General features: G+C 38.1%; 1 protein-coding gene across 3 annotated transcripts in view; it reads left to right on the forward strand.

The window, feature by feature from the left end:
- LOC106465756 (Golgi resident protein GCP60-like) overlaps nt 1-23,245 on the forward strand; it is a 36,108-nt gene extending 12,863 nt beyond the window's left edge. For all 3 annotated transcript variants that reach the window (XM_022393682.1, XM_022393683.1, XM_022393684.1), the window contains exons 4-5: nt 11,893-12,177; nt 22,142-23,245. In XM_022393682.1, coding sequence (XP_022249390.1) covers nt 11,893-12,177; nt 22,142-22,368 — 512 coding nt within the window. In that variant the 3' untranslated portion in view covers nt 22,369-23,245. The remainder of the gene's footprint in view (nt 1-11,892; nt 12,178-22,141) is intronic.

Here is a 23,245-nt window from a genome sequence, read left to right on the forward strand (position 1 = left end):
TTTTTTCTTAACCAGCTTAGAATTAATTCAGTCATCTTGTTTGAACTCATTTCTGTTTATCAACTGTTCAAGATGTGGAATACTGCTTAAATCTTCATTAGTAAACACTGGAGAAAAAGCAAAATTTAATAATCTAGCCATCTCATAACCATCAGATATTAGCCTTACTTTATCACCCCACCAGGGTCCTACCCAAATCCTAACATTTTGTTTACCCTTAATGTATTTAAAAGAATCCTTACTGTTAATTTTTACATTCTCAACCAATCTTTTTACATACATCATTATTGATGTCTTAATTTTCTGTTTCACCAACTTTCTTGATCTTCAGTAATTTTGTAAATCTCATGTCATACCAGTCAATTTAAATTTCTTATGCTTTTCTTTAATTTTATTTTTTAAATTCTTTGTGAGACAACCTGATTTCTTACTTGCAGCTACCCTTTTCTTTCTTTAAGGAATATGTTTATATTGAATATTTAAATGTTTATCTTTAAAAATTTTCCACATCTGATCAGCGTCTCCAAATAACTCAGCTGCCCAATTGACAATAAATAATTCTTGTTGTATCCCTTCAAAATTTGCTTTTTTGAAATTTGCAAACAAAGTATCATTATTCCTTATATCCATATTTAGTAAAACATTGAACCTAATAGAGCAATGATCACTTGCACCCAGATCTTCCCCAATTTCCAGCTTCTTGATCATTTCTATATTTGAAGTTAACAATAAATCTAAAATAGCATTATTTCTAGTAGGTTCATTGACAAATTGGTGAAGAAAGCCATCTTGAACAGTCTCCTAATACTTTTCTCCCTCATGATTTGACTCTAGCATTTCCCAATCTATATGTCTGAAATTAAAATCACCCATAATTCTAACTTCATTAACAGCTGAAATCTTAATCTCATTGTAAAATTACTCACTAACTTCATCAGTATCATTTGGTAGTCTGTAACAAATTCCCACTTAAAACCTTTTCCCTTTATATCCACTAATAAAGACAGGATAATATGTCAAGGAGCTTCTAATTTTCAAAGATCTTTCTTCTTCTTTTTTTTTCTTTGCCTCTTCTCATCCTTAGTACTTGGTATTGACATGAGACATTTATTTTTTACAGAGTATGACCAAAAATGAATGAATATGAAATTCTTTTTTAGATAACTAAATTTGAGACAGAATTATAATTTGATTTGAATGTATATTTTTTTTTAGTCCAGTGAGTGGTATGAAGATAAGCTGCATTATATATAGTATAATGGACAAGTAAATTTTTATTTTATTTTTGCACTGCCAAAGATTTTGCACATCTAGCATCCTTTTACATAAAATTCCCACCTTTACACACAATATCATGTATTGCACAAATTTGTAATGCAATGAGCATTAAACTATAGCTTAGGGGTTGGCAATCCTAGAAAGGAGAAGGGCTATTTTTTGTTTTTGTCTAAGACCAAAACATTTTGAGAGCTGCAATATGCTCTAACAGTCTAACCTAAAAAAAAAGAAAAAGGTGTCCTGGTGGGACAGCGGTAAGTCTTCAGTTTTACAATGCTAAAATCAAGGATTTGATTCCCCTCAGTGGACACAGCAGATAGCCTGAGAGTTGCAAAAAGTCTCCTTAAAGAGCCGCATGTTGCCAACCCCTGCTGTAGCCCTTCACCAATAGGAGGGCAATGCATTTACCATGTGCTGTACTCCTGTTGAGCATGTTGGTATACCATGGGCTCATTTTTTCCTTGGCACTACCATCTTTTGCTTATTCTTTTCACCACATATCTTTGCCTCTCCTCTCTATACCTCATGTCTGAGGCACTCCACTGTGCCCCAGAGTATTTTGCAGGTGATTTTTATGTCCTTTACTTCTCTACTGTAGCCATTCCCTTTCTCCATTTCCTGCTCTTTTGTCTTCTTGTTACTGGAGATTGCTGAATAGGGATTAAGATAATAGGTACTATACTATCCCAAGTTCAATTTCTTTATTCCATTCTTCAAGCCCTTTCTTTGCCATGAAGTTTGGATGTATTTCCAATTTGATTGAATTATGATCTGTGGCTGCCCATCATCAATCTTTGCTTTTATACATTATTTCCACATTGTTCCCAACCCTACCCACCACCATTGTACCTCATCTTCCTACCTTGCTTCCCTGTTTTTTTATTCTCATCTTCTTCTTCTACCTGGCATCAGTCCCTCAAGCTCATAAGTCTCCATCGTCTCAGGTCTTATGAGTGCCCATCTGTCATGGTTCGAGTTACTATGGTCACACTTTTCCACCCATACAAGGGTTTTTCTACATTTTACCCACAGACTTTCTTTCCCCTTCTCTTACCTTCCTCCTTTCAGCCATCATCCTTCTTTCTCTCCCATCTCTGTCTAATGTCTCTTCAAGGCTGTGTTTGTTACTACTTTCACCAGTTCTTCACTCCCAATAAATATCCTATTCACTGAGAATGTGTTTTTCAACTCATTTTCAGCTATAGTCAGCCTCCTCTCATCTGCTTGTGATTATTGGACCTTGCTGTTATTAGGATTCTACCTGTCTTAATCATTGTGAGTGTATGGTTTTGTTTCCATGGCTTTGTGTGAACTGCTTATTCCTTGGGGTCATGTGCAAATGTATCTCCTCAGTTGATCTTCGTGCAACCAGTGGGATGCCCCATGGGATTCTTTGACCTCAATGTTTCTCTTGTCCCTTCGTCCATTCTAGTATTTGTATGGGTGACTATACTGATCTCCTATCACCATCAGTGTTCCATTACCTCCACCCAACCTGGACCTCCTACTCTTCACCTCTGCTTCCCCCACTTGTTGGGGAGCATCCCTGATCATCTATTTTATATACAGTACACAGAACCAGGAAGAGCCTCTCTCCATATCCATGCACTTGAACTTTCAGTATACTGTTGGGCATGATACTATTGTTACCACTCCTTGTGCATCATTTAGTTATGTCCCTTTCCAACATTTCCTTGGTTTTCCAACATTAACTGCCATCGGGTAATCTGATCCTGTATCCCTTGCTTGCAAACCCTGAATCTTCCTTATTGGGCCAATTCTCAATGGATTGGTTTCCTTTCCTGCCAGATACTGGGTTGTGGACCACATCTCTTGACCAGACCATGTTCTCCCTGTATGTATCTTCTCCCCCTGTTTCTTTTTACATTGGGGGTTCTCTCTTGAGGATTCTACTCATTGTTGCCTAGTCAGTCCTCTCACTTTCATGCTTTCTCTCCTGATCCTCAGGTCTTCATCCCTTAACTTGGCTGTTGCTGTCTCCTGCCTTGTTTTTTTTTCTTGTCATAATGCTCACTCACCTTTCCGGTCTTTACTGTGGGTCCTGGCCTTGACTAGTGATACTACTTGTCATCTTCTCTTGGTGGTACCCTCTGGCTTGCTTAACTTTGGTTCTCTGGCATATGTCAATCCAACCCCTTCTTTTCCTGCCAATTATACACTATTACTCCTACATCTACCATCTCTCTTTTTCCATCACTGGATCTTGTTCTTCCACCTTTACATTTGGTTTAGTCCAGTTGTTCACCCGTGGAACCAGACTTTACCATCTGGTAATAATTTTTTGGGGAGTTTGGCTTTTGACATTGATCCATTTGTTACCACTTTACTCCTAATTGTTCTACCATTGGACATCTCTCTTCCCTTTACTATACTATTCAACAGGGTTCAGCTGTCTCTGCCTTTGCCTGTTAATGGGTAGCCATGTCTTTACCATTTTGCTTGCTTGATACCACAAGGTGTTTTCTCCTATTTATTCAAATCCTTCCTTATCTATACACACACACACACACACACACCTGTTCCTGTGCCTGACTGGGACCTCTGTGTCATCCTGAAAGCTCTTACCCATGCCCATTCAAACCATTGGCAACCTGAAACTTTTACCACCTTCTCTTCAGACATATACTTTTTTCTTCTCACTTATGGTTGCAGTTGTACTCCTCTTTCATCTCATACCCTTTCTATTGTCCTCTTATTCTTTCTCCTATCTAGCCTATCCTCCCTCGACCTTCAGCTGCTTGGTAAGGATACCTCTAGCCATCTCCTGTCCTTCTATTTCATTCTTCTATGCTTGTTAGGATTTTTCTGCCCTGTTTGTGCCATTCATTGCTCTTTAGCTCGTAGCTCTCACTTTGGGGGTTTCTGTCTCCACCTCTACATTCTCTAGGATTCTTCTTCCTCCAGGGACAACTATCCTTCTGCTTTTATTAGTATGGTCTGCCACATTCATTGTTTGGTCTCCTCTTCTTTAGAGGTTTTTGCCCATAGATGGTCTGTAATTCATACCATCAGGTTCATCACCTCTCTTGCTGCTTGTTTCCTACCACTGCTGGACAAAATTATTCATGCTGGCATGTGGAATACTTTGCATAACTTTTTCATCCATTCTTTTTTCTGTCTATTTGTTGTCCTATAATATACCTACCATACTGAGAAGAGTGAGTACATTTCCCTTTGGTTCATAGTATTTGATTCCTGGATCCTGCCAGGTGGCTGATGGTGCCCCCCAGGGTACACTTATTTCTCAAAATTCTGCATTGACCCAGGATAATATAAAGCACTCATACCATCTGCCCAGGCTCCACATATGTCCTATGTTGAGATGAGATATTCTGCAAGACCACTTGAGATATCCTTGTGGTATATTCTGATTTCTTTCTACTCTTTGATCCAGACCATACCTATTACATGGACTATTACGAAAGAAGCCAGCACCAGGGGTGCTCTATCTGCTTCCCTGGCTCGCACTTGCTGGTTTTTCCAAGTAGATTTACGTGGTCACCTGTTGCACTATCTTCAGTAAAAGACCTTTCCGGCAGGCATCTGATGGGGATCTGGGCATTTTATATGGGTCTCCCCACTGCAAGTTACCCCCCCCCCTTTCTTCGAGTGAAGCAAAGAAGACCCTTACCACTTACCACTTCCTAGCTGCTTGGGTGGTGGACCATGGAGAACCCTCACTGATTGGGATCTAATAGCTGGGGGCTGAACACATGGTGCCAATCAGTGGGAAGTGGGGCAGTGGTGACACTGTCAGTATAGTGCAGATCACTCCTCTTATAATTATACTCATTACATGCCAGTGTTCTCCATCCAACTGCCACCTGGATGTCAGTTCCTGGGCAGTCCGGTGTCGGATTGGCATACGTCCACACCACATAAGTCCTCAAACACATATGTTTTATAGGGATCCTTCTCCTACTGTAGACTGGACAAAAAAGTCCCAATGCTGTTTGGTTTTGGACTGGAGGTGACTCATCAGGTTTGTATTCTCCCTTCTTATCTTTGCCCAAATGTCAGGTTCCCAGGTGGCCAGGTGTTGGTTGTATATTATGTTTTCACACGTGCCCTGCCTGAGTTGTCAGAACGGAAGTCAATTTCCCTTCTACATTCTGGTAATGAAGTGAATACAGTTGGTTTTAGACTGGTGTTGACCCACTAAATACCTACAATTATCACTTGTTTGGTTGAGTTGAGAATTTATGAACAAATTGTGCCCTCCTACTGCAGAGGATGATTGTTCAGTTGAATTGACATATGCATTCTTTATATTATATAGTATATATCATGACTTCTGTGCATTTCTTCTGCAACTGGTGTCGGTCCAGGAGTCTGGTAGAGTTGTGGCAAGACACACCAGTGACATGTATTCTTTGTATTCCTCTGTATTTGATGTTGGTCTGAGAGTCTGACAGTTGAGTTGAGATCAACATGCACTCATAATTCCTATGCCCTCCTCCTGCAGTTGGTGTCAGTCCAATAAGTCTGATAGTATAGTTAAGGTCAGTACAGTCTGGGTTTCTTTCTGGTGGTTTTCGAAGGGAACTCATCTAGGTAACTTTCACACTTGTCCCTCTGCCACTTCAACATGGGATTCTCACTTTTTCTGTGAAGAGATGTGTATCACCTTGAATGTTAACATTTTCATTACCTGATAGATATTCACCTCTTCACACCCTTTCTCCACACTTCAACTGTAACTTAGTTTTCCTTGCCCCTTACGGAATGAAGCTAGTGTATAGTCAGGTTGTGTCTTTCTTCTGTTGGTGGAAAGCTTTTGCTGTATAATAACGTCATCATGCAGTAGCACAAATCATGAAAAATGTCTTGAGTTTAGGTGGGAGTTACCTAAAGACTAGTGGCATGCAAATCTCTAAGGGGAAGATAGCTTTCTGCGTGAAGAGGTATCTATCAGAAATACATTTTCAGGTAGATACTTACTTCTCCACAGAACTACCCTCTTACATTCAGTGTGTCTCTTGCCTTGTCAAGAATTAACCTTTGGTATACATAATGCACTCAAGGGAAGTACTGTGCATGAAGGATGTTTCACCCTCCTGTTGGTGGAAGGCTGTGGTATAATGCTAATTGCATCATAGATGCAGTATATTTTATTACATGTAAGGATGGGAGTTTCATTCAAAGGCTTTTGTCATGTGCAAAACCATTTTCAGTAGTGGTGCAAGGTAATAGCTCTCAGTGCTATGGAAAGGTATCTATCTGAAATATATTTTCAGGTAAGGAAAATATTAACTTCCGATACAGTACTTACCTCCGTTCACAAGATTAGCTACTCTGGTTCATTGCTGCCCTCTATATGCGAACTTTTTCTTTAAGCATGCCAGAATCCTGTTGCTCCCCTCTATTGGAATTGAAAGATTCCAACATGTCTCTCTTGCAAATGATTCTGCGTCACCTCCTCACCAATAGGAGCATAACATGCTCAGTGATGCATGTGACACCCTCTACACTCCTCAACCGAACTATCACTTCTTGTTTCTGCTCTTTTGTTTGTTTAATGCTTCATGTTTGACTTTGTTTCCTCACAAAGTGGTTGTTTTTAAAATTAATTTGCTTTCATTCAGCCTGTTTCTTCTAGTAGTATTTATCAGTTAATTCTAGTTGCCTTATTTTCTGCACTCAAATTTGGTGAACCTTTCTGTGCAATTAATTCCAAAGTTAATGTTACCACATCAGGAGATACACCAGCTAATTGCATTTTTCTCAGGCCTCAGGTGTGGGTGACCTGATGGTGGATTTATCTGCTTTTATACACCGGGAGATCAAACATTACATGGGACAACTTTTCTCCCTGGACATTGAGCAGGCTCCTCCAGAACAGACTGTTTCTGTGCAGGTTGACGAGGATTTTGATTGTCTTTTTTCTCCTCCAGATTTTGCCATTCCTTACCATTCCCAACCAGATGAGTCTACTAGACCTAATGCGGTCTTTATAGATTTTGTGTCTTAGGTTGATGATGTTTTATCCCTTTCCCTTATTTGTTATGCACATCGTCCTTACTTACTTACTGCATGAACAATCTTCTCAACCCTTTTTGGTTTTTCCTCCCTCACTTTATATTTGGGTACATGCTAATTACTTTGCCTTGCAATTAAGCAAGTGGATTGGATTAGTGTGCCATGACCCCTGCAGACTTCAGGTCAGTTCGCACTATCCATTTTTAGACCACCAATTGTTAGGTTCCTTATTGCCTGTGTGTGTGTGTGGGTGGGGGGTACTTCCTGAATCATCTGTCAGTCTTACCCATGCCTAATATTCTCCCTTGCATCCTACCTTAGAAATCTATTACAGTATCTTTCTTCCATACACCTCCTATCTGAGGATCTCCACAGAAATCCTGGTGATACCCTTGCCCTTCTCTCCTCCACTTTAGCCTGCATGTCATCTTCGGCTCTGGCATTACATATGTGGTTTCTTTGTTGTTGAGACCTTATAGGTCGTGATGCCCTATTGGCTCTGTTCTGTTTACCCTTGACATATCTTAGGGATTTATGTATTGGCCCCATTATGAGGCATTAGGTTTTTGATATGGTACCAGAAATGCTAGAGTCTTGGGTGATATCGGTCCAACACCAATCCACCCTTTGAATATCATAGCCTGCTTGTCTCAGCCAGAGCCTCATATGCTTCCAATTACCATTTCCTGTCCTTCCCCTTCCCAGCCCTTCTACTCAGGGTAGTTCTTCTCATTGCTTATCTCAACAGCACATCCCCCCAGTGAGTTCTTGTCTAGTGGTTGTTGGCATTCTTTCATTGGTAATCAATGGGTGCTTCAGATTTTGTCAGAAGGATTCATTGTCCAGTTTGTTTCCCCACCTCCTGTCTCTCCTTACCCCGTCTTCTTCCCTCCTCCTCGAGATCCCGTGACCAGCCAGCATCTGTAAGAAGCAGTTCAGGAATTGCTTTTGCAGTAGGCCATCAAACCTATTCCCCATCCTTCCTAGGGTTTTTTATTTCCGCCTTCTTGTTGTCCTGAAGAAAACCGTGAATGACGGCTATTAATCATTTTATCTCTCTTCAACCACTTCATTTCACTACTCTGGTTCACCATGGAGTCTTTTCTCACTCTGAGATGGGTATTTTTTCTTGTAGATGACCAAAATGGATGTCTTCCACTTTTGCCCTACCTTCTTCTTCAACCTCAGTCACATGTCCTACATCCCACCCTTCACATCCTGCATCTTCATGCCTGGTTTTAACTAGGTCCTTGGCAAAAACATCTGATTTCACATGTCAAGCTGCTTATTATCTGGTTCCATCCATCCATCTTCCATGAAAGTGTACCAATGCAAGTGGAAGGTATTCCATCATTGGTCTTCAACTAGGAGGTTCCCACGACCAGTCTGCTGTGGCTCGTTTGGCAGAATTTCTCACCTGGCTCTTTGACTGTGGGTTTTCGGTCTCCTCACTTTTGGGATATTTGGTGGCCTTATCCCGTACCTTTCATTTTTCCCGATAATATAGAGTTTTTACTTCCCTGTCCTTACCATGCTCATGTGTTCCTTCTGGAGATGTTGCCCTCACAGGTGACCTACTCTTCCAGATTGGGATATTAATGTGGTCCTTTATTCCCTTACTTTATCTCCATTTGAACCACTTTCCTCGTGTTTCATCTTTCCCTTAAAACATATTTCCTTCTTCTCTTAGCCTGTGTATTTTAATGGTCTGATTTGTTTGCCATTCATGTTTCACGCACCATTTATCACCCTACCTATCTTCTCCTGTATCCAGATCATTCCTTTCTCCCGAAGGCCTTGGCAGCTTGGGAAGGTGATTCTTCCTTTTCTCCTGTTTCCCTTCCTTCCATTTCTCATCTTTATCTTCTACTGAATCTGGATAGGCTTCTGTGCCTGTCCAGGGCTCTTTCTTGTTATATTGCCTGTACTGCTTCCTTCCAGGATACACGTTCCAAACTCTTTATCTCCTGGCAATCCTCCTCCATTCATGATCTTTTACCTTCTACCCTTACCACTAGAGTCCATCTTTTGGTTTGATTGGCCTATTCCTCTCTACCTTCTTCCTCCTGGAATTTGTTCCAGTTGTCCTCCCGTCAGATCTTGTACCTCATTTTTTCCATCTTCACTATCCAATGGAGGAGATTCTGCAGTCCGGCATGTGCACCACACCCTGTACGTTCATCTCCCCTATTTTCATCATATATCAATTTAGTCTGCTACTTGTGGCCATTATTCAGACTTTGGTGTGACTTTAACTGGTAAGTTTTTATTTATAGTTTCCTTTCTTTTCAGGGGCATTTCTCTATTTCTTTATCCCATGGATCCCGCTCTGTGTTAAGTGGTGCCTGACCAGGTATTCTTTAACTCAAAATCCACACTTTTCAGCCACGTTGACTCACAATTTATCTTTCATGGCTTCGCATGCTCACCATTGAGGTGGAGTGTTCCACAGATCGCCTGTAGGTACATTTCCTCATGATATTTTGCTTCATAAACATACCTGTCCTAGACCATACCACCCATGGACTGCATGGGTAAAGCAGAAGGAGATTGCTGCCCATCCCTGCCATGTCTGGAGTAAATAACTCAGTATGGTCTGCTTTTCAAAATATGGTTTCATGGTCACCCATTGCACTATCTCAGGTGATGACGTTCCTCTGGACTGTCCACTGCATTATCACCCTCCTTTCTTTGTGTGGAGTATAGGAGTCCTTACCACTTTCCAGTTCCAAACTGCTGGGATGATTGACCATGGAGGCACCATACAGAATAAGTTCTACACAATAACCATTCAATTACAGAGTAGTATGGTGGTGTTCTGCAGGTGTAGATGACATGATATCCTCCTATTTGCAATAACTAATGACATCGGAGTGTGATGTCAGAATGCAGTTCACTTGGAAGCCTTTCTTCTATCCTCACGTGGATTTCAGTACCCTGCAGGCAGGTTTTGGATTTAGAGTGAACCGATTGACATAATTCCTCACACAGGTTTCTGGTTATTTGTCCTTTGATTTCCTCCATTTGTGTTGTGGGACACAGCAGTGGTACATTGGATTGTTCCAGTGCTCTCCTTGGCTATCCTTTGGTCTCTCTTTCTTATGGGGATATTATTGTCATTTAGATAGTCCTGGCCTGTTTCACAGTTGATTGCATGAAACAGACATACTTTTGATACTGGATGTCAAGTTCCTGGATCGATAGCTCAGAGCTACTCCTCGAGTCATACCTGTGAATCGGAGTGGTTCTCAATTCCATTGTTCTTCGGTTTGAGGTGAAGACCGTATGATCCTCATCCTATCCTTGTATGGATATCAGTACTCCACTGGCAGATTTTGGATGTAGTTGACTTACCGAGTATGGTTCACCACATCCTAGCCACTCTACACCTAGGAGCACATCCTTTGTTTACACACCTTTCTCACTGTGGGATTGAGGTGCAGTAAATTCCTATGGTTAGGATCACTTTTCTGCCACATTCTGTTCCACTCAGATGTGCTCCTCTCTTTTTACACCCTTATATCTTACACATTCCACAGTTGAGAGAAGAGTATACCTTGCTCAGAAGTGGTGTGATTCCTATCTTCGGATCATAATATCTCATTTCCAGGGGTATCCTTCAGACACTCTCAGGGAGGTATTTCTGTAGTTCCCTTGCACCGGTCCTTCCTCTTTATCAATGTGGGACTCTAGCTAATCTTGTGAGGGGAGGGAAGTACTGTTTCCTATATGGAAAATGTATTTCCAATGGGTACTTCCCTCCCATCTCACACTTCCCACCCTTCTTCCCCACATTTTCTGCCAAACTTCGAAGTGATAGTTCAGTAGAAGAGTGTAGAGGGAGTCACATGCATCATGTGAGCATGTCATGCTCCTGTTGGTGAGGAAGTGATGCATGATGATTTGCATGAGAGACATGTCGGAATCTTGCAATTCCAATGGGGGTGAGCAGCAAGTAACTTATGAAAAATGTGAAAAAAAATGGCTTTTTAGAGCTGAGGAACTAGAACTTTTATTGCACAAGATGCATTGGTCACTATTATGTTTATGGGTTTTACTCCCTCATAGCTTGGAAATTATAGGAAATGTAAATGATTAATGAGCCTGTTGATTAATTAATTAGCAAATACCACTAATTGCCAAGCTCTATATCATGATGCTATATGTAGATTTCTGTTCTAGTTTCAATAAAAGTGTTAAATACCAGCATGCAACAACTGAATCATCATAACTTAAGTAGAAGCATTTAAATTTTGGGCTTTGTATCTTTTTTATTGTTGTTGTAGAAATATCCAAAATATTTTCACAAGTGTAATTATATAACCAAATGCTTTAACTCACTTTCCAAACATTATATTCCTACCTTTAAAAAGTATATTGCAGACAGTGAAATTATTTTAGAAATGTAGAACTGCCATGATTCCTGATAAAACTAAGAAAAATATTTTCCATTTGAGATATCAAGGACAAAATTTCTATTTTAAGTGATCATGTAGGGTGATTGACCATCACTAACCAGATAATTGAAGAGCACTAACAAATTTCATGAGTTTTTGAATTGCTTTTTATGCTTATTTTTGTTTTTAAATCTTACCCTATATATTTCTCCATCAGAACTACCTCCAATAGCTGCAGCGTCTTTGTGGACTCAGAGAGACATTAAAGCCTTTAAAGATTCTGTGCGTAAAGAAGGTGGAGAGGGTATTATTAGAGTAGGTCATGGAGAAAGTGTGACGGTGAAAGTCCCAACACATGAAGACAGTACTTGCCTTTTTTGGGAGTTTGCTACAGATGGATATGATATTGGATTTGGTTTATATTTTGAATGGACAAATACACCAGGAACACAAGTGTCTGTACATATTAGTGATAGCGATGAAGAAGACGATGAAGATGAAGGTAAGAAATGGTGAATTCTGACTTGTAGTTTTCATCATTTTGTAACCAACATGTGAAATAGCACATTCAGCATAAAGGGCTTTAATCACAATTCTACAGCTATAGAAGCATTATGTCACAAATCTTGTGCCTGCCATTTTGGAAGTACTCCCTTTCCAAAACATACTGCCACTGTTACTTATAGCTATTACTCGATTGCCACAGTTTCTTCTTTGCCCATCTAAGCATTAGTCTGATTTTTTCTTGCTTGCTCCAGTCTTTTATACCCCACTCAATTGTCTCTTGATACTCTACACCTACGTCTATGTGCCCTCTATCCTAGTACTGTATATAAGCACCTCATTCAGATAATTTTATTATTTTTTTCTTGTCAAAGCATTTAAACATGGGTTTCCATAAAGAAGTGCTGCGATAGTTAATATCCTTGGTTGCAATTTTTGCATTGCCTAGTTGATTTCGCATACAAATTACATTTAATAATTCTATAAAGAAAAACAAAAAACTTTTGTTTATGTGACACGGTGCTTTCAGGCAAGGATTTCCAGGCTACTGTTTCCAGCACGGAGGCTAATCAGCCCTCCCCTATTCCACCTCTGTTATCTAGCATCTAGAGCAACTACTTACTTTCCTCCTTCACCTGATATTACTTTTCATGCTGGGAGGTTTACTGCTTAGTTATGTGATGGGATAGTTATGCCTTGTCCCTCATGTTTGTTGGAACAGCATGCTTTGTATTACCACTGCCAGAAGTATATGTATTTAGATTCCCAAAGACTTGGTTCTTTTTTGGACATGTGGGATTCCAGACTGGACTTTGCGATCACTTTGAACAGATAACAATTTTCTTGGATTCGTCTTACCTTCACTACTATTCTGAGATATTTATCTTCCCTCCAAATTTTGGAGCATTCCCCACATCAGTTTGATGATGAATTGAGTCTTTTGCTGACTTCTACCTTGGTAAGATTGTCAACTTCTGCTTTTTCTTTGGGTTCCTGGCTTGTATGTTGTTAGGACTTATTGAGTAGAGATGCCTTGTTGGAGGGAGCTTGCCTTACCTGATGCCATCCTCGTGAGTTATGTGAGGTTCCTTTTCTTCATCCTTTCATGTTTGCGGGCATTCCAGGGGCATTGGAATAATAGAATGATGTCACCTGTTTTCATTCTTTCTTGGCGTCATTGGCCTCGAGACTTTCTTTGGCTCCTGATGGAAGTCAAAGCATGACTATTTGTCATGTGTCCCAACCCTCGGCTTGTCATGTGTCCCAACCCCCGGCTTCAGCTCCTCGATCTTTGTTACTCAGAATACATTTCATCCTTATCTTAGAAGCTCCTCTGCTCGGGCAGACCATCACCAACAGTATTGGTGACTACCCTATGCTGATGGGGTCTGTGAGAGCAAAGTTACAACATTTTCTGGACATCTGGAATTCCTTCACCACAGATCCATGGGTACTTCAGGTTCTGGCATCAGGGTTGGTCATTCAGCTCAAATCTCCACCCCCTTTATTCTCCCAACCTGTGGTATTTCCACACCAAAAGATCCACAGAGTGTGGATCTTCGTTCCAAGGCTATCAGAGAATTGTTGGTCAAGGGGCAGTAGAGAGAGATTCGACCCCACTCTTCTATTTATTTGTTGTGTCCAAGAAGATGGGAGACTGGCATCTGATCATCAATCTTTCTCATCTAAACCAATTCTTAGATCCTCCCAGGTTCACAATGGAGTCCTTTCTCAACCTACATTGGCATTTTTTACCAGGTCTGTGGATGACCAAGTTTCATGTTGCCAATGCATATCTCCACATTCCTATAGCAAAGTCATCCAAAGTCATTTCCTGCACAAGGGTCAGGTTCTGCAGTTCAGGGCTCTGCCCTTTGGCCTAGCATATGCACCATATGTCTTCTTCAGAGTTGTATGAGCTTTTTCTTGTCCTTTCATTCTTGCACACACCATTATATGGATGGCACCATCTCATCAGTTGGTTGAGCAACACACCCAGATTCTCCTTTCAGAATCCACCAAGGCTGGCTTTCTTATCAGAGTAGAGAAATCCATTCTCTTACCAACTCAATACATTGTCCATTTGGTTGTCTTTTTCAACACGTATTTAAGTCGGGCTCAGCTGACTCCCATCCGTATCTAAACTATGGAATGGGCAGTCAGGCTCTTACTCATGTCTCTTTCTCTTACTGCATGAATGGTTCTCTCTCTTTTGCAGATGTGGGCATCCCTCAAATCTCTAATTCATTTGGGACAAACACACATGCAGCCCCTGTGGTCGCTACTCGACCAATGGATCAGGAATTGCGATCCACTGGATCATTTAGTCACCTTACTCAAGAGCAACATCTTAGATCTCGAGTGGCAGTTGGATCAGGCCAACACTACCATCAGTGTTCTTATACTGCTCCCTCATTCCGAGATTCATCTCATCACAGATGCCTCACTTTAGGGGTGGGATGTGTGTATAGATGGTCAGGAACTTCAGGGTCCATGGATGGGTGACGAATCTTTCTTCCACATCAGTATTTTAGAATTTCTTGCTGTCCAATGGAAAATCATTCAAGGTCTAGCTCTATTGAAGGGGAAAATCATCATGATTCATTTTAACAGTTCCATGGCAGTATCTTACATTTCTTGTCAAGGGGTTACGTGTTCTTGGGACCTTTGTTTTTGAACTTTGAATATTCTCTACTGGGCTCACTCCCATTATATCAGCCTACTGGCTTGCCATATTTGCAAGGATGATAAATTTAATAGCAGATCACCTGTCTCAGCCTAACTGAATTCTCCCAACAGAATGGATGTTCCATTGCAAGGTTTTCTGGTGGATTTGCTCTCAGTTCTGGACTCTGATGATCAATGCAATTGCCACTCATTTGAACTCTCAGCTACAGAAGTTTTGGTCCCTGGTACTTCATCCTTGGGCTTTGATGATAGATGCATTCAGTCAAGATTGGACAGGATTGCCTTCCCCTGATTTGTATGTTACCCAGAGTTCTGGCTATGGTTCAATCCACCCCTTGTCAGGTGCTGTTGGTAGCCCCGGATTGGCCAGCGCAACCATGGTTTACTCTTCTACAGTATCTTCAAGAGTGTCCACCCCAGCCACTTCATTTTTGGCCATCTCTGTTGAGGCAAACTCGATTTGACGTTCTACATCCAGACATTCCGAAGCTCAAACTTCATATGCAGAAGTTATAGGGTCCTTCACACAGCATACGGGTTTAACTTCTTGTATTTGTCTCAATCTATCCATAGACCTACAATGGCCATATATCAATGGAAATGGCACATTTCTCACCAGTGGTGTTTCATGAGGAGATTGAACCCACTTCACCCAAATGTGCCCACCTTATCTCATTTTTTGACCTGGCTTTTTGACAAAGGTCCAGCTTCATCTATTGTCGCTTTATATAAGGCAGCTTTATCGACTACTTTTTGGTATTCTAAACATTGGAAAGTATTTGAGTCCCCAGTACTATCTGGCCTTATTAAATCGTTTTGTCCTTCGTCCCAAAAATCCTTTTTAATTACCTAACTGGGATATTAAGGTGGTGTTACGTGCTTTGTCTTGACATCCATTTGAGACTTTAGCCTTGTATACTATGTATCACTTTTCCTGTAAAGTGTATTTTTTGTTGCTGCTAGCATGTAGACATTGTAGTTTGTAGTTATTTACATTACATGTCACAGGACTCTTTATCACTCCACTTATGTCCTGCTATACCCAGATAGGTCCTTTTTTCTTAAGACTCTGGCAACCAGGGCCTTTGGATAAATCCTTCTCAACAATTCATTTGTCAGCTATTTCTAACCTCAATGACCAATTGGACTTTGATCATTTGTTTTGTCCTCTCAGAGCTCTGAGGTGTTATGTGGCTTGCACTAACTCCTTTCGAGGTGCTAGAAATCAACTCTGTATTCACTGGGATCCTTTAGTTCCCAGGATTTATCGCTAACTAACTGATGAGGTGGCTTCACAAATTGATCCATACTGCTTATTCTGGACTTTCTTTACAGGCAAGGAAACTTCTGCAAGTCACATCTCATCAGATTCATCACGTTTCTATGTCTTTAGCTGCCCGATTGAATTTCCTGCTAGAGGACATCATGCAGACTGGTATGTGGACTTCTCACAATACTTTTCTTTCACATTATTTACACAATCTGGCAGTTTCTTCTTCTTCTGAGGGTTTTTGCCTACTCTCTGTGGCTGTTTTGATCACATCTGCTAGATTATAAGGAGGGGTAAGTATTTTTTTCCTCCTCTTGTCTCTTTATTTTCCAGATTCCCTTACCTCTTTTTTTTTCAATGGATTCCACTCTGTGGCAAGTATTGCCAAGACAGGTGTGCTTTTATCAATCCAATTCTGCACTATTCTGCAACCAATTTTCACTATACTTACTCCCGGTTAGGTTCTGTAGAAATAAGACCATCTAGGAGTTCATCAGATGGTATTACCGTCCTATGTTGGACTGCCCATCATGGACCATCATGAGTAAAGCTAAAGGGGATCCTGCACATCCCTGCCAATCATTGGATTGAATAAATCGGGGTCGGTTTGCTTTTCAAAATTTAGGGAACTTGGTTCATCTAATGCACTGTTCCTAAGGGCTCCGCAATTGTGCATTACCCCCATATTCTACTAGTGGAGCTAGGGAGTCCTTACCGCACCCTGGTTTCCAGTCATAGGAATGTTTGGGTATTTTCATCCACTTTTTTCCAGATGTTGGTAGGAGTGGCACCAACTTACATGGGAGCCTACTCATAATACTGGTTCAGATTTTATTCTCAGCTATCCGGTTGGGGTGTGCATGGCCCTTCTTTTTGATCAATATTGGTTCAGTATATTGTTCATGGTAAGAGGTCCACTATCTCTTGTAATTCTGAACGTGGAGTGGTCCCATCCTGGGTCCTTGTTTGAGCACAGTTGTTTTATGTCCTCCCCATAATTTCGGAGGCAAGTGGAAAGCTCCTTGCCCACTTGGTTGGGGAGTGAGGATGAATGTTCATAATTTCAGCCAGATGAGTTCTGTTCCTTTGGTTGAGTAAGGCATACACAATCCTGTCATTCCAAGCCTGGGATGTTGCCTTTCAGGTTTCTTCCGGTGGAGGAGAAGGTTTATCTGCTTCGGTATTGCTTACTTTTTCTTCGTGATTACGGTGGTTTGGAATGCATCACTATGGCTACAGGTTGGGATCCTATCAAATGTATATCTATATATAATGTTGCAGTCCAACTGCCCTAGCTACCAACGTGGGATATAGGGACATCCCAAGCAGATTTTGACATCAAATTTTGGGGTAAAAAAGTGCATCTTATACACCGAAAAGTACGGTAACTCACATTTTACATATAAAGCCACTTCTCCCCTCCTCTTTAGTACTCTATCCCTATTAAATAACCTGTAACCCTATATTTCAAAGAAATTTCTGTCATCGAGATCATGTACGTTTAATCATGTTTCAGTTATTCCCATTATACCTAAATCCTCCATTCCTACCAGTGCTCTAAAGTCACCTATTTTATTTGTTATGCTTCTAGCATTACAATAGTAACAATGAAGCCTATCCTTATAAATTCTTCTATATTAATTTCCTATGCTAAACTTTTCTCTGCCTTTTATTTTTTTTGCATTTAGTTTATCCTGGCCCTCACCACCACTATCTAGTCCTATTTTAAAACTTTCCTTATAGCTGAGTTAATAGTCATAATAAACAAGCCATCCTTTATCTTATCTAAATGTAAACCATCTATTCCAAAAAAGCTCCCTTCTTCCTCTGAACTGATCCCACAAGTCCAACCAGCCAATCTGCTCATCCTTACATATTAACCGAAGCCTAGTGACCTACTTATAACTTTATCCTCACTGTTAATTCTGGGCAGTATCCCTGATAAAATTATGTTATGGCCATTTTCGTTAAATTTCCTTACCAACTCCTTGTACTTATTAATTAGCACCTCTTACCTACCCATCCCCACATCATTAGCTCCTACATGCATCACAAAAATTGCATCTCTGCTCCACCTGTGCCCATGGGTAGCATAATCTGATTCCTTTCTCCATATTTATCCACATGCCTTGTCAAGGAATCACCTATAACTACAACCTTCTTATCATCCACATCTTTCTCTGACCCTTTTGTTTTCCTTCCTTCAAATAGTTCTTCATCTGCAGAAACCAAGGGCTGAAATTTGTTGCTCAATAGAATAGGCTCATTACAATTAAAATTCACTACTTTTAGCCTTAACAGTACTCTTTCTAACTTCCTGAAAGTTATTGTTAGCTGATGTATTCCTTGCATTTAGAGGCATAAGCTCCTCTTGAAATCCTGCTGCCATTTTCCAAAGTCTACACTTTTCTTTATCTCTTGCCTCTACTTTAATTATGATAGCTTCCAACTTCTCCTCCAACCTACAAACTCTACATACAAATTGCACATCTTCATTACTAGCTCCCTTAAAAGTACATGCCAGTCCCGAAAACCCACTCATTGTACCCATTACACTTAACAAACTGTGAATGCTTAATTCCTATACTAGTCTTAACCATTGTATTTGAAAATAAATAATCGATACCAAATATCAGTAGCCTATTGTCAACACTATTACTGTTAAGCCTTATGTTTAAGAACAACCAATTATATTAGTTTTTATCACTAGTTTGTCTTCACACTAAAGTAATAAAGTTTATATTTAATTATATATAACTTAGAAGTAGAACTTTATTAGAAGTGACAATAACTAGTCTTAGATGTATATGTAATGTTAATACAATGTGCTTAGTCTGATTTATATTGTCAACTGTATTGTTTTGTGTATTTACTATGTATTAGTGTGTCAGTTCATATTTCTTTTTGTGTTAATGTCACTTTGTCGTTAAGTTAATTGATTGGTCAGTTTATTTTGACAAAACAATATTTTATTAGATTTAATAAAAGTTGGTTTAAAGAAAAGTTGAAAGTTTGTTTTTCAATTATATATTGTTTTATTTCATAGCACTGTCAATGAAATGTAAAGATAGTCATAATTTTGTTAAAACCATCAAGTATTTAAGACAAAGAATTACTGCATAGAACTATTTTTAGCTTCCTTTTATTAAGTAAAGGGTTTATGTTAAACCATCTTGAGGTGCCTTAACTTTGAGTATGAAATTAAGATTAAGTTTAATATGAAGGCAAACAATTACCAGGTTGCTTATACCATGTTTTGTTCATTACTCTACAATAACCATCAGGCACATTTTAAGTTGTAGTTATGATTTTAGATTATTTTTCCAGTCCTCCAAAATGAAACTGAATAATTATAAAAGTTGACATTCTTATTAATTACTAATTATTTTTGAATAATATTTGAGCAATTTAATATTTTGGTTTTATGTTTTTTTGTTTTTATTTCCTATAATTATAAATTCAGTATAAAATTTCCTGCAAAACTCTATTCATGTAATATATTTACAACATTTTTACAATAATGCTTCAAGTGACTACTGATGGAAAATAACTATCAGTTCTGACATTACAAGCAAGATGTATTCCAATCTTGATGAAAGATGAAATTATCATGTATATATATATATATATATATCATTATTGTGAATGTAGTTGTTTGTTGTATAAAAAAAGTACATTTCATTTACAGTCAGGTACTGCAGTCCACTGTATGCGTTTACATGTGTTTATAGTAGAGACTGTCAAATTATTCTAAATGTTTCCTCTTTCCTGGTTTAAACATTTGTATTTTCAGACAATCTAGACAGAACCATATAGATTTAGGTCCTCATTTCAGTTTTAAAAATGTCATATAAAATAATCTTATTCTGTAGTTCAGGTTATTACCCTCAATCAATTCAGAACTATCAATTTTCTCTTTGCAGGAGCAATATAGTTTGTCACTTTTAAATGATTTTGACTGATTTGTATATTCTTTGAAGAATGGTGACACATAAGTCTATCTGGAGGAAAATTGTCCAACTAGTTCTGGCAGAATTGCAGTACAAAAGAAATTTTGTATCTTTTTACAGGTTTTTCAACCAAAATTAACGGTCTCTGAATGCAAATCTATTTTCTGTCCATACAAAATATCCAAATGCACATTTTGTTACACCCGAGCTTGAATCTTGTAATAATAACTGTGTTCTTTTTAATTTTAACTCTACATCATCTGATATCTCAAGACAAAAGTCTTTCTCTACAGCTTCTTTATAACATCTAAGGTCATTTAATTTATGCATATTGCAGACTTGGATAGGAAATAAGATCATTTATAATGTCCAGGTAGGTAATTCTAGACAATGATTTTGCTTCTTGCAAAGCTGATATCCATTCAAGACTGGCAATTTCATATGGGTCAATTCATATGGTTTCCAAGCCATCTTGATAAAAAGCTGGTTGTGGAATACTTTGTGTTTTTCACTTCAAAAGCAAAAACCTACGATAGAATTTACAAGGAAAAAATAATGATCAGTCACAAAGCATGCTCTTGTATACATCATAACTACTCCTTGAGTACTTCCAATATGGTGACCAGAAATAAATATAGTCAGTTTTGTGATGTGGGTGAAAACACCATAATTTTACGAAAAACTATTAATTCAATAAGTTTATATTGTTATTTTTTATTTGTCTTTTTTCCTTATCTAGATATACATCCTTTCGCTTAGGGTTTACATGCTGCATTTCTACATCACATAACTAAACATCATAAGTATTTAATTAAATAAGTCTTTCATAATTACTAATATGATGCACATCTTAAAAGTTTTGATAAAACAAAATCCAATTAACCATAATGCTATTTATGGATTGTGGTTCATACATCAGTAATTGAGAACAAAGATCTGTAAGAGATAATATATTAACAAAAATTTGTTTACCTCCTGAGATTGTGTAAACTGTACATTTAAAAGTTAGTTTCTTTCTTGAATTTTGAAATATTTATCTTGTTGTTGCGAGTAGTATAATAACCTTATAAACATAAAATTACCTTAATATTATTCTAGTTTGTTTTTATCACATTGACTTTTGTAAAATGTTGCAAAAACTTAAATCAATAAAACAACAAACTTCCTACCTCTTTTTTCACTATAACTGTATTTGTAGCTGATATTTAAAATTGGTAAATACAAATTAGGAAATAGTTAAGATTTGGATAAGTTCGAGTTTCAATTAGTTAATCACACAATTCTTTATCTTTGTAAAGAAGTAAGAACAGCTACAACATAAATATTACAAAAATGCATTTTGTTAAAATTCTTTGGAGTAGAACAAACATGTATCAATCATTTTAGGTAACTCTTATATTGTTATGAAAATTTGAGAAATTACAGAAATACAAGATTAAGCTACACAGAATTACACTAAAGTATGAAAACCAAATGATAAATACAAACCAATAATGACAAGAAAAATACAATACTAAAAGCTTGAGCCCTGAGTAGTAGAATTTGGGTGCTTATAGAAACAAAAGGATAAGATTTTAATTAACAAAGTTTCTTTTATTTTTCACTACAGTTTCTAAACACTGTTTTATTTAGTATTTATTTTATGTTGAGTATTTTATGTATGTTTAACAACCTGCCTGTCTCTTTCTCCTTTATAAAAATGAGAACATACTTTATAGTTGTCTACTATATTGGTAGACAATGTGCAACTTATTGTCTTTCATATTTTTAGCAAAGCTGGGTACTAACTTACAGGTTACTTTTATTTGCATTTATATCTTTTAACTGAAGTGTACCAAAACTTCTTGAACATGTGTAGTGTATTGAAAACAACATGTCTGTTGCAAAACCATAAATACAAGTACATATTGTAGTTTTTTCAAAACACATTGGATCTTTTTTTTTGTTATATCATTATCTGTTAATTTTTACAGTTAGTGTAAACACAGTAGTGTCTTTTGAGTTTATGATATGTCAATCTTTAGTTTTTGTTTGTTTGATACATAATATTTTAGAGATGGATGATCTCACTGGCAGAGGAGACATTGAGAAGGGACCTTCTAATCAAGGACACTCGCCCATCAGTGTAGTAATCCCAGTGTACAGACGGGACTGCCATGAAGAAGTTTTTATGGGTAGCCATGTGTATCCAGGATTGGGTATTTACCAGTTAAAATTTGATAACTCATATTCACTGTGGAGATCAAAGACCTTATATTATAGGGTTTACTACACTCGATAGCTTAATATGGTATTTTGTTTTTTCTGTGGTAGCAAGGATTATGTGTATTATAAGCACATTGGGAAGAATGTTGGTAAAAACAGCTATTTATATGAATGTTAATGAAAATTAAGTTTTGTTTGAATGACTAAATTATATGCAGTTAATTTCTTAACAGCATCTGCATAGAATTTCTAAATGTAGTGCCATCATCATTCTAACAACTCTGTCAAACAGATAACCAAATTAAAACATTTAAATATAGCTTACAACAGTATATTGAGAGATAGTTTAAAAATGCAAGTTTCAAAAAAGTCAACTGTTGATTTCATAGACCTTTATTGTCTGGTGTTTAATTTTAAAAACAGTACAGAGTACTACATTTCAAAATCAGTATAGTATCTATACCAATAATAACAGATATGTACACACACACACAATGTATTCAACTTGCATAACAAAATGTTTCAACTTAATGTCCCAAATAGTTAAAATTCTAGTCCTAAGTACCATCCAAGCTGATTTATACTTTATAGAATTCTTACATACTTAACCTAAAATTATTTTAAATTCCAAAAGCTAAAGAAAATGTCCCATACTTTTAAATAAATTGATATCATCCACACTTTACAAATTATGTTACATAGAAATGGTTAAACTACTTTTAATTATATTTACCTTTGTTACTCTGTATTAACTTCTTAACATCTGTGGTGGTCACTTTTCATTAGCATACTCATTTTTGTTCCACTGACATATATTGTACTGTAGAGTAGTCAGCAATATAGAATTTTTTTAACATTATTAAAAATATTTGGATCTTTTTTTCCAGATACAGTGCAGGATCTTTTTCATGTCCATGGCAAGAGCCATTATTGAAAAAAAAAAAAAAAGGTTT

Source organism: Limulus polyphemus, unplaced genomic scaffold, assembly GCF_000517525.1.
Source record: "Limulus polyphemus unplaced genomic scaffold, Limulus_polyphemus-2.1.2 Scaffold2040, whole genome shotgun sequence".
In the NCBI taxonomy this organism is placed as follows: domain Eukaryota; kingdom Metazoa; phylum Arthropoda; class Merostomata; order Xiphosura; family Limulidae; genus Limulus; species Limulus polyphemus.